The sequence below is a fragment of the Haliaeetus leucocephalus genome, unplaced genomic scaffold (assembly GCF_000737465.1).
Source record: "Haliaeetus leucocephalus isolate CR32 unplaced genomic scaffold, Haliaeetus_leucocephalus-4.0 Scaffold451, whole genome shotgun sequence".
NCBI lineage: Eukaryota > Metazoa > Chordata > Aves > Accipitriformes > Accipitridae > Haliaeetus > Haliaeetus leucocephalus.
The window spans coordinates 6132234-6145615 of NW_010972887.1; the positions used below are offsets into that span (position 1 = coordinate 6132234).

General features: G+C 40.4%; 1 protein-coding gene across 2 annotated transcripts in view; it reads left to right on the forward strand.

Annotated features, from left to right (window-relative positions):
* The window catches only part of ARHGAP15 (Rho GTPase activating protein 15), a 337681-nt gene that overhangs the window by 305720 nt on the left and 18579 nt on the right, over positions 1–13382 (forward strand). For both annotated transcript variants that reach the window (XM_010575190.1, XM_010575189.1), the window contains exon 14: positions 7820–7925. In XM_010575190.1, coding sequence (XP_010573492.1) covers positions 7820–7925 — 106 coding nt within the window. The remainder of the gene's footprint in view (positions 1–7819; positions 7926–13382) is intronic.

The following is a 13382-nucleotide window of genomic DNA, read 5'->3' on the forward strand; positions in this document are numbered from 1 at the left end:
AGGGCTGCACTTCCTCAGAACATGCTCCTGCTGTAAAAATTCACAAACCTGGCATTCATACAGGCATCTGTCGCTTGCTCTAATGCCAGTTCATAGTATACATACAAACATCTGCTTCCATGCACAAAGGGATACAGAACGCTTGACAGGTCTGTGTTAGCAGGGTTCGCAATGCCAGTTCTTTATGCAAAAACCCTAATGCTTCCCGTCAAGCCATTAGAAGTGATACAATCAGCCCAGGCCCCATTAAGCCATCAGTGTCCACCTGTGATAAAGATGGCCATTTGTTTTCTTAAAGCCCACTTAATGTCTGCTTAACTCAATTTGTCAGGAAATGTAGAACAATTTCCTCACAGCCTGAAATTTGGTAGTGGTTCAAAGTCAAAAGGCCAGGTCTAGTCTTATTCAAATGATATAATGAACAGTCTTCAAATCTAAATCTCCCTTGGGGAGATGCTGTTTACTTTTTTTTTAATGTTAGAAGGGGGGAAAAAAACCCAAAGAATAAAATGTAAGCTTTTCTTTGATTACTAAAAATATTGAATCCTTTTAACCCCTTCATATGGGTCATCTGAGGAATGAACTTCCTTGCTTCCTTCTTTTGCTGGAGGTTAATACACTAAAGGTTAGGCAAAGCAGAGCAAAAATACCAGAATGAATATGCAAAAAAAAATTATTTCCAGCATAATTTAAAAGTCTCTTTTTAAACATATAAATTCACGTCTTAACCACCTAAAACACATCTCCAGTTTTCACTCTTGCCGGGATCTCTCCCGGCAAGGGGCCCGATCCCACCTCTTGACCACAATGCCAAGGGCACCCGTCCGCAGTGAGCAAAGTCAGAGCGCATTTGAGACCTTCGGTGGGAATTTTGCCCAGGGAAAACAGACAACAGCTGAATAAATGTGACAGGATACGGCCCCGACTTTGCAATCATGCTGGGACAGTTCCTATTCAGCATCCCAATTTTCACCTAAGGTGAAATCTGAGAAATGCTTTGCCACCTCATCCCTGGGCATCCTTCCACCCTGACGCAGGTTTTCTCTGTCCCAAATGGCCGTCCATCCCCAGGTCCCCAGCCGACGTGGCAGTTTGGAGACCGTGGGTGAGGACCAGAGGGATGCCAATGGAAGCCCATCCTCGGCACGGGCAGTAGGGGCAAGAGGAGGCTGCAAGGGAGAGGGGAGCGGGGATTTCAGGAGCTGGCAGTGACATCTCATCGTGCTTCCACCACTTCACGCAACAAAAATAAGTAGTGATGGGCCACCGCTGCGGTAGGGCAGAGCGCTACCGCTAAGTCACCTCTTTGGCCAAAAAAGAGTGGGGAAAAAAAACCTCTCTGTAGAATAAACAGCATTCCCAATTAGAAAACCATACATAATCACCCCCCGATAGGTTCAAGAAATTAAATTAAATTAGAAATAGTGACCTTATGGATACCGTTTCTGTATCTGAAGACAATTTTTGAAAGTGCGAGCAGCTATTTGTGTTTCTCTGGAAAGGAGTGCAGGTCAAGCATCACAGCGTAGTCTCTCTGCTGGCTTTAACTGCTGTTGGGGAGGTGCGTTACGGCCTCGAGTTGTGCATTTGCAGAGAAAATATCACACCGTCCAGATGCTCAAGTCTGCTCTTTCTGTGCAGAAAACCCCGCACAAGGCTGTAACAGCGTATGAAATACCAGGAAAGAGCTCAGCATATTTTTCCGACGCTTGGTAGAAGTTAGCAGTGAAGCACAATCATTTCAGTCGGGATCAGACTACCCATTAGCTATCAAAGTCCTAAGTCTAATTAACCCCCAAAATCGAGCGACAAAGATCATTCCTCTTTTATGCTGCCTGACTGGTTGTATGTACGCTGGGCATGCAGTACCTAACTCAGATGCTGCTTTGTTATAATTAGGGCAGCAAATTTTGTTTTCTGTTTGGTACTTGCTGTTACATATTGCATGTAATGTATGGCACTGTTAAGGGAAAAAAATTGGAGTCAAAGTGCCTGGAAAGTTAGGTCTGCTCTGTAGCACTGTGAGATTGTTGACATCTGCCGAGGTTGGAGAGCTCAGTAAGCAGGAAATGGGGTGTCACTCTGAGTGGTAGTTTACCATTATCCTGGCATCCTAATGAAGTGTCTGCAGTGCACAGAGCTTCTGGATGGCATCTTAACGCACGGCTAAGCAAAAGCACTTCTCTCCTTGTCACTGTCATCCATCTGCCTGCACCCTACTGTAGCCAATGGGATGGAACCATGCTACAATGTGCTATAAGCCATTTAGAGTTGCACATTGCATAATCAGTCCCATCAAATATGTAAAAAATGACTATTATTGGTTATTTCCCTCCAACTCCGGCACCTGGAGTTTGATACATTAAAGTTTAACTTTTCTAAGTGCTGTTTTTTCCCATTAATTCCACATATATTTTTGTTAAATGGGACTGAGTTGCGAACTCATTGTCTTGGGTCTTGCTAATGGATCGCAAAAGTTGTATGAATATTCATTGTAAACTCCACTTTCTATCACATAGGATGAATTTATCAATTGCCCATATAGAGAGATTTCACGCAATTCTCATTTTCTTTTGCAACATCTATTTCTGAGGCACGAATAAAAAGTAAAATCAATTCAGATCACAAATTGGTTGTTTTCCTTATAGCAAACATTAGTTAGTTTGAATGCTTCTTATAGATTTTTTTTTTAAAACAAGAAAATATTTTACAAGTATCTGCACGAGACGATTGCCATAGCGTACTGTGAGTGATTAAAATTGGGACTTTTATGTTGCATACAGTAACATTAAAATATCCTGACATTAAAAGTGATATGAATAATTTATCTATATACGTATACATAGAAATCTGTGTATTTTAGCCAGCATGGCTTCCAGAATATGAAGACCAAATGAAAGCAGAGTTTTGGGCAGTTGAGGTCTCTGCAAAAAAAAAAAAATCAAGCCAACAGAGCACTCTCTTTTAAGCAAGTTTTCATTCCCTGATAACACCAAAGCTATCAAGGACTGGGGTTAAGCATTGTGTGACAGGGCAAGCTTCTAAAATGGGCAAGAGCAAGATGAATTGGCTAAGTCGGGTGTTTATTTATACAAACAAGAGGGCAGAACATAATTTAGTTGCATCAGGAATTTTTCACAGACATTAAAACTATAGCAAACATAACAGCGGGGATGCTTGCACAGCAGCACAGTGGGGAAGCTCACAGAGCGTCTGCCCACACTACGGCTGGCTGTAGCCAGCGCCATAAGTCTCACAATTTCATTAGCACTTGAAAATCCACCTAAACCACTCAGTTCCGATTAAAAAAAAAAAAAAAGTAATAAATGAAATAAACAAACCAAAAAAGCCCCAGACAAGACCTGTCTTTCTCTCGGCAGCTGAATCAGTCGCAAATTGTTGGAAAAACTCTTGGCAGACAGATTTTGCTGTAGCAACAGTGTGTGACGTTTTAACCACAGCAGAAATCTTATCCAAAAAAACAAAACAAGGTGAGAAGAGCCATGTAAGAAAATCAGAGAAAACCATGCCGAAAAAACCACAACAACAACAACAAAACATAGATTAGGTGGCAGATCGATAGTTTGATATTTTGTGCAGAATCATAAATCACTGGTTTTTTCAGCAGTTCAGCTGTGAGGCTTGAGAGCATAAAAAGAAACCATAGCTCGTGATAAAATTAGGCATTAATGTGAGCCATAAATGCCATTTAACATTAAACATGCACAAGCCACTGAAACGCCTGGTAAAGGGAAATGGGCGCTATAGTAAAACTACACAAAGTGAGGCAGACATGAATAATGCAGTAGGTCTGAGGAGGGTCATGGGTCAGACTCCAGTACCTTACAAAATAATGAATGCATGTCAGGTTAGAGACATACATCCCTTCCTAGCAAACGTGAGTTATTGGAGATAAACCCTGGACTTCCTGTTCTGAAACAAAGTGGCTTGTTGTAAACATTTATGTCCATTTAAAATTAATGATTAAAAGAAAGATTCGGTGGGATTTGCTTAAGTATTCTTTATGGACACGAGTGCTAAAGGTTACTTTCTTCATTCATTTTTACCCAGCCACTGTTAATGTTACAGACGCATCATGTTTTCTTCTGTGCTCAAATGTTGATCCATAGCTCATTTACAAAAAAGCTTATATAATATTAAGTGGGGGGTTTTTTTCAATGCATTCTTCATTTAAATATAAACAAGAGAGCATCTCCATAGTCTTGCTCCGTCAAAGGGAGCCAGCCCTATTTTTAAAGACAGTAACCCAAATTCTAAATATATGTTCTATGAAAATATTACATGGAAAACCATCTGCGATTCACTTCAGAGTATCCTGATCTGCTGAAATTATCACCTACTTCTTCCATATTTTGCCCCAAAAATGCAAAAAGGATTAACCGTCCTCTCATTCTTTATTTGATATATGCGATTATGACAACCCTTTTCCTTCAGAAATCTTCACAGGGAAAAGAGAGTCTAACTTTCCAAAATGGGAATCTTTTCCCCAGATTTTCACTGATTTTCACAATAAAAAGAGTATAATGAAAAATAATATTGTTTCATTTTTATCAAAACCGGTCTGCTTCCTTTTCTAGACTTGGCTGGGGAATTTAACAGCTGTTCAGAGTGTTTTCCTTCCTTTGCACCCTCTACTGCTAGGCTTCATAATACAGCGCAAGAAGGCTGATACCTTCTCCACAGCTATTTATACAAACCCTTGTTTAAGAGTTGCTTCCCTCCATTTGAGGACGGTAAAGAGAAAATCTCCAGAAAATTCAAATTAAAAAGAAAAATCTTTCTACTTAGAAATCTGAAAGGGAAAAATTTCTAGGAAAGTGGAACTCAAGGCTTTACAGAAATAAAGCAAATACATAGGTATTGCAAATGAAACATAAGATCTTGCATCTGATCTGTTAAATATTCCATCAACAAGGTCAAGAGTAAAGACAAGCCCAGCCACAAAAACTGGAGCGAGAGTAAGCTTCAATAAAAAAAAAAAAAAAAATGAACAGTTTATTCTCTTTAGCTTCTCAAGTGGAAAAACAAATTCTTTTATACTAGAGAAAAATCAAGCGTGTATATAGCATTTAAAAACCCACCAATATCAACCATTTTAATGAAAGAGTACCCAATATTTTCATGGAACTATAAAAGGGAGCGAGACTAAGTGTTATGGCAAAAAGCCTGGGCTCAGCAGCTTTGTGTGGGAAATGGTGAAATGTGACTGTGATTTATAATGAGAAAAGGTATCTACAACATACAATTTTCTACCTAGCTGCAAATAATAATTCATAGTGATGTCCCTTCCAGATAAAATACCTTTGCAATGTAGGACTCATGTGGTAAAATGATCATGATAAATGTCAGACCAGTGCAGGTAACGGCTTTACAAACCATTAAGATTAGCTGGCTTTTTTTTTGATGATAACAGTAACCATGCTGTGACTCTATGTGGTAATAATATCTCAGTACTGATAAATGCCAGAGCCAGGCAGAGGTGTTTATCATTCCCAGTTCAGAAATGCTGACTAAAGTTACCACATGTTGCCTGTTTTTTCTTCTTTTACAATAGACTAACAATTAACAAATAGACCGATTCACAAAATAATTTTATGCAACATTTCTACGGGCTTTGTACTTTAGAGCCTACCTAAAGATCTCTTCTCCTGTCTATCGGCACTGACGACTTTGGCACAGTAAGCCCTAAAACAAAGCTTTCTACCCTTGCCTCTCTCTCAATAAATAATCTCTTTTGTAAATTAATACTGCTCTTTTTAGTTTATTTCTTTTACAAATACACCTTATAAGGAAGCACAACCTGTGTAAAGTAGCTGTTTCTGTAGGGAATGTGGTTACCAAGCTGGTATCTGTGCTAATCAACACAGAACAGAGACACTTCCTTCAAGAGAGCACGATAAAGTTTTACTGTACGACATTTCCTTGCAAATATGCTGCAACGGACAAACAGTGAGCTTTTCCTTCCACTGGGTCTTTCCCTACCTCGGCGTTTCAGTTCCACTCAAGTCCGTTGAACTCTCAGGAGAAAACAGAATTAAAAAATAAACTTGAGAAGCTTTATTTGAGAAATTGCAGTACAGCCAGGGCAGCCCCAATCTAAATATAACTTATCTAGTAAGAGCATAGCATGTATGCACACCACAAATAAAAAGCCCACAGAATTTGTACCCCCTTCCTACAAAAAATTCGCTTTTGCAAATTTCCTATCATTTTCATTTGTAGCTTCAATCTTATTTCCACTGGACAGATCGTCCATGGGACAAAAATAAACAGTACAAATGGCTTGTGGCAGAAAATATCAAGGGATGAGTGGGTTGCAAGACTGGGGAGTTTGTGCCGTTCAGAATTTAAGGTTCTTTATAGGTCAAATCAGACCAAGAGTAAAATACACAGCAAGTGTATTCTTCATTTGTGTGTAACTTCATTATCACTACTGTCAATTGCATGGCTTCCTACAGAATAAATCTATATGAAAGTTTGGGGGGTTTTTACTGGAAAATAATACCTATGCATTGACTACTCTGAGCTCTTGTCTTTCATATCTATGTGAATGTTCAAATTGTAAACAATATAGATATATACAACTATATCTGTGTGTATGAAGCATTAATCTCAACAGGAATTAGGAACACATGCCAAGGAAGGAATATTATCCTAGTCATTTTAATTTTTAAATTCAGTTTGATCACAGGAAATTTTTTCTTGAAACTTTTTTTTGGTGAAACCTTTGAATCAGGGCACTATTCACCAATCCATGCTTATGCAGCACCTACTGCAACTGGGATTCAATCCTGCTTGAGATCTCTGGGTGCTAGGGTAATATGAATATTAAAAAGGAACATATATGAAGAATGATAGGTGATAATTAAATCATAGATGATAAGATCAGAAAAGTATTCTCAGGTTATCTAGGGCATGTAACATGCAAGATGTTTTCCCTGCGTCAGACCTACTGGCACCTTATCTAATCTGTTCCTAAACGAAAGCACAGTTGTACATGACTTTGCTTTAGTTGCAACATCTTATACGAATTGATGGAAATATCAGTCAAACCTTTCCCACAAAACTATGAATCAGGCTAAAAACAGGAAGGTATATCTTAACAAAAATGATAGCAATGTTCTTATCACCTCAAAAGAGAGATTAAAGCCCTTAGTACTGCATTCTTTATTGTTAAACTTAAGCTTGAAATACAAATTTTTTCCTGCAGAAATTACAGTTATGAGATGCTACAGGTATTAGAAAATAGCTACAATGGAATAGTTTCTCAAAATAATCTATCACCAGAAAGCACAACTAAAAAGAACAGCAAATCTTTTCATGTTCCCAAACACGATGGGGTGTAATGTTAAGGACAAAGATTCATAAATATAGCTGATTTAATTATGATGAGGAAAAAAGGACAAGAAGGACTACCTGGGAAGTGTATCCATCACAGAAGCTGCACCATTGGACAAATGTAATTCCAAAGTGGAATTCCATTTAAGATGTGGGTCCCTCACTGCTTGGAGGTATTTTAGCATGGGATGATAGTCTAATACTCTAATAAAATAAAGGAAATGCATAAGAATACAATTCTGTGAACCAGAAAATGCTTCCTTAAGATTAAGAGAGAATTTTTAATCCTTGTAAATTACTCTTGCTCTCTATTAAGGTGATAGAAGGTATGGCATATTCTGTTTTTAACCATATATTAATGATGGCTTTTCTTGTTAAGGTACCAGATACAGTAATGGGCAAAGTAATATCCTCATATGGTACTCAAGTGGTTATTTTCTCTTTTTTCCCCACCTCTTAGAAATCCAGGACAACGCCACTCGCATCAAATCCATAAGGAGCCTCGTAAATAAGCTCCCCAGACCAAACTATGACACAATGAAAATCCTTTTTGAACATCTGAAGAAGTAAGTAGAACTCTGGTACTAACAGATCGATAATTTTAAAAGGAATAGGTGTGTGGTGTCCAAATCCTATTGGAAATGTCATCCAAAATATGAAAGATAATTACGTTCTTCAGGAAAACTAAGCATGATTTATGGTATCTATGTATATCCTATTCCTGCTCAAGAAATCAGTATGTCTAAGCAAAAGCACGAATTTTGCCTCTATTAGAAAACAGAACGGTTCTGTTTCCTTCGATGCAGTCAGACACATGAGGATTACTATGCTACAGGTATACTGAATTGGGCAAACGCAACAGGTTCCAGTATTGCATTTGTCCAGTTTGGTTTGACTTTCTCCAACAATAGACCTTTTGATCACCATATTTTCACCATCGAGATCCATGGCGTTCAAACTCCTTTATACGTAATGATAGAAGTAACCTCACCCAAGAAAATACGTTACAAGCTCTTGTACCGCACGAGGAAGGTTGTGACAACACAGAACTAACAACTCAGAAACGCTGAGGAGAGATTTGGAAGTGCATCTTCGCTCTCCTAATGTTGCTGAGATACCACAGGGGCAGAAAAATGATGCTGTGAGGCTCCACCTTACCATTCCGCTGTGGTTTTGGCACTCATTGAGCTCCATTTGCAAGAGATGTCAGCCCACAAAGTCAGCCCAGGATCTCATGCTCACCTTAGGTTTTCTTCTCGTGTTTCGTGGCATTAAAAGTAAAAACAGACCACGTGCTCAGGGGCACACAAAGGGCAGGATCTTGTTCCTCCCTTCGAGGCTGTCCTGTTCTTGGGACTAACCGGTGCCATTTTGCACAGTCACTTTTCAGCCAAACTACCCTTAAAATTGAAGGGACTAAGTTGGATCCAGGGCCCCATGCAGGCCCTGTGCACAGAAGAGCATTTCATCCCAGGAATGATATAATGACCCCAGTGAGCGAGTAATGAAAACTCCAAATAAAAGACTACTCTGAGCTTATAATGAATGATGCCTTTATACTGATCATTTCTGCTGCATTCTCCTGGCATATACATATAAGAGATGTAGATACTTTATCTTCTTTTGCAGCTTCCAGTTGAAACTGCAAAATGAAGTCCATACAGCCGTGGGAATGTCCCCGTTTCATTAAGCATGGAAGGATTTTAAATAGTCCATAAAATGACTGAGTTTGGCCTTGCAGAAAAACAGTTTTCTATGTATTCATCTGATGTACCAGGGGTGCACACTCTCTCCTTCAGAGGGTTATCTAGAGAAGGACGATAATTTATTACTGTCAATGGAAGAATAATAAGGGAAATTATTTCCTGGGCAGAACCTGAGAGCAAGAAGTGGGTACACGCTGTCAGCACAGATATGCCATATACAAAATTTACTGCGCTGCATGTGGCATTGATCCTAACCTGAAGAAAGTTTTGTTACCATGTCTTAGGGGAGAGATATCAGGTATACACAATAAGTCTTTGATCTCATAGTTAAATCACTTGATTGAGACTCAGGAGACGTGGGTTCAGTTCTTGGCTTTGACCGGATGTTCTGGGTGACCTTGGGTAAATCACTTAATCTCTCTGTGCCTTGGTTCCTTGTTTACAAAATGATGATAATGCTTCCTTTGTCTGCCTTGGCTTTTTAGAGCATAATCTGTTCGGGACAGCAATTGTTTCCTGCTGTGTATGTGTAGAATGACTGGCAAAACTGGACCAAGACCTGTGGTTTTTGGAGAAAAGAAAAGAAAAGAAAAGCAAAAAAAAAATCCCATACTAAAATACAAACAGTAAAATACCAATACTTCCTAATGCTTATGTACACAATACCAGGCTTGACTACAACTCTACAGAAGTAGTACTACCTAAATAAGCACAGGCTCTCACCTAGGTGTCACTGCAGAAAGCATGGTCAAGCTAGAGGAATACTGATGCAATACAGAGGCACAGAGCGATGGAAGGCAGGAAGATGTGATATTTGAAGCAGCTGGGGATCTGAGCATTACAGGAGGAATCGTCTGAGTCTGTCTGAAGAAGGTCAGCCTTCTCTGCCACAGAAACACATCCTCAGGGAAGGAAGGATAGGGCTAGCCTATAAGCTTGGCTCCATTGATATGGGAGCAGCAGTAGAATAGGTACTAAAAACACAAAAAAACCCAGATAAAAACTGGTATGTTCTCTTGAAATTGTCAATGCAAAACTCAGGGGCCAGTCTGAATGGCCTCATGGCTCCATAAATGAGAATAAAGAAGCATACATACACTTTTAGTAATGACATGTTTATATTATGGAAATATAAGCGATGTGTGTTTGTTTAAATCAACCTAGGAAACAAGACTACCTTGCAGAGGTTACAAAACGTAGAAATATATCACTCTTAGGGATAGTCTTCAGAGGAGGGGTGCCAATGTGCACAGTGTGCCAACCTCACCACTGACTTGCACCTTGCACCATCCTCTTCAGTCAGAGGGTTTTCTTGGTGTAAATCACAGGAAGTTTGCAAGCTTCCGATCAGTTGAAAAAAAATGAGTAAACTGGTTTGCTTTGAGGCATATTACTGCAATTTCTGTATTTGCTGGTGGAGATGGCTGTTCTTGCCCAACGTTGAACCAGGCTTCAAGGGGTTTCTGATGGGGAGAAACTGGAGGACCCCAGTTATGCTGTTTCTGTGGCATTCTCTTCTTTCTCCTACCCCTTTCTTTCCTCTTTGTTAGACAAATAAGAGAACAGGGCTATGCAGACCTGGGCTATGGGACAGTGTAAGCCTGTGCCTTCTGTCCAGCACATGAGAGCGTATCTCTCACGGACACACAGGAGCTCAGCACAAGAATCCAACCTTCGCCCAGAAGGCTACGCTTCCCCTAAATCACTGACAGCAGCGAGGCTGCACTCTGGTTTCATTCTGCAGCGATCCAGTCTGCAGGAGTAGGTCCAGATCAAGCACAAATAACGATGTGAAATGCACTTCAGAAGGGTCCTCCTTTAGAAACCCAGACAAAGCAGCTGATGAGAGAGTCTGCGAGAAAGGCCTGGCAGCAGGGATTAACACCAGTGCCATATATCTTTCTTAAACCAAGCCCTCTGAAGTTGCAAGAAGTCACAGTGCAGCGTATGAAGCCCACAGGAGGGGGATTAAAAGCAAAGCTTGGGGTTGCGGTACCTGTTCTTTTAAGTTTTTTGCATTTGATGGGAAAAAAAAACAACCCACCAATGTCCCTCGTTCATTTTTGCATGAAATTTATTCTACTCGTAAGCAGAAGAGACAAAATATGGGGCTGAACAGACATATCACATAGCTCTTGTCAGTCTAACACCACAAGACATTGTTTTGTTAGGACTCATACTGAAAATAATTGAGCACTACTACTATTAGGTTATTCGTAGTTTTTCCCAAACACGAGCAAATCAAACAAATATACTTTACACGTGAAAGAAACAACAAATCCCTGAGTAGGGATTTTCCCAAATAAAGGGCTACAGAAAACAACCTGTTCTACTCGAACACATTTAGAGAATATTTGCTTGCTATATAAAGCCCATGTAATGCTGTCCCATACATGTGTGAAAACAGCGTCCCATTTCCCCAGGACTCCACTCTCTCCTGTTGCTTATCTACAAGTGAATTTTACTCCCAGAGTGAGCTAATCACAGGTACCAGTTAAAACTGATATACCTTTCTGGTCCTATTTTGCAGGCATAGACAGGACATCAGGTGATGCAGAAACCTTGTATTGGTTCTCTGCACAAATGTGAACGGGGAGCAACCAAATCCTATCTCAGAAATCATTACCTGTACCCAGTGATTTACTCACAGAACTATAATTCAAGTAAGGCAGAAGGAGCATTTCGCTCTTTAAGGATCCCACATTATTTTATGATGGGTACCTTAACCTGCTTTCACAGCAGCATCTTGAGGTAGCTATTACACACCCACTGGGAAACTGAGGCACGAGAAGTTTAAATGACTTAAAGACTCAGCATAAGCCAGCAATACAATCTAAAAACCTGGAGGTGGTTTTTTTGTGTTTGTTTGCACAGAAGCTCCTCCAGCGACCGCAAAATACTCTTTCCTCCCTAATGCAAAATGCAGTAGGGGAGCAGAGCACCCTGGCCGGGTCTTCTGCACCAGGCTCTGAGCTGGCGAGGGCAGACGCAGCTCTGCTCCAGAAGCTGTCTGCCTGTATTATACAGCGCTGTGCCTGAGCTAATAAGCTGTGCTTATTAATGTTAAATTAATGAATCTCAGCCTGCTCTGCTTATTAGGTTGAGCTCCGTGCCACCACAAGGCAGCTCTGCGACTCCCAGACCCGAGCTGTCTCACATCTGACCAGGCTGGAGCACAGGGCAGCCAAGCTCGACTCCGTCTTTACCCATCCACGTGGACACCCCTGCGAAGGGATATATTCCAGACAAACCCCCTCTCCTTGCCCCTTATTTTCCCCGCACAAAGGCAGGATAACACGTGTTATTTACAAAAGTCTAAAATGGATGTTGAAATAATTAAATGGGAAGACAGGGGCCAGCCTGACGCTCCCACCCCTCTCCCTTACGTGGAAAGCGCTGAACCCAGATGCCCAACTGTGGAAGATATTCTTCCAGCAGCAGCATCTGCCTCCTTGGCAGGCACTTCAGGCAAGTTGTCTGGGGAGCTCTGCAGTTGCCTCTTGGTTTATCACGTGGATCTGTTACTGTGGCCTATCTGGCTGCCTTGTCCAGGCAGAAGCCAGTTCCTTTTGATTCACCTTCGAATCCAAGAAACTCCATTTATTTTGCTCCGGTTTTCCCATACTGTACATAGCACAGCAAGATATTTTCAAATGCCACCCAGGTTTTCTGCCCTTCCAGAGAGAGAATGATGATTTTCTTTCTGATTGCCTTCCCCCCTGCCCAAATTCTTCATTGTTTCTAGTAAATGTTTGCATCAATTTCACTGGAAATAAGCTCCTCGTCAAGAGTGGAACTTTTTATCTCAGACGAACCCACTAATATTAATATGTTATTTAAGAAAACTCATAGGTATTCATGCTTTAGTTCGTTTGAAAAATAACTTTCCCCCACGTTCATCGGTCTATGAACAGAGAAAAGCATTCAACCTTGACAAACAAAACACACAGCGCCCTCAAACCTGGCGGCGTGGCAGCTATGTTCTGAAGGCTTTTGCAAACTACATGTGACTAAACAGACTTATTTCTACCTATTAAAGATTAAAAAAAAAGAGAAAAAGAAAAAAGCCATGCATAGACAGAAGCCCACAGTAGCCCGCACACCAGGACACGATGACAATGTGATGACAAGTCCAGCAGCAGTACCCAGAATTCTGAGGGAAAATCAGAAAATAAAGTTAAAGTATGGCATCTAGTTATACTAAGCAGGGAATGACTGCAAACTTTTTTTTTTTTTTTTTTAAAGTTAGTGGAGGAAAGATGTAGCAAAAGTGATTTTCACTTACTAAGCTACGTGTCATATCAGCAGTTTCAGGCA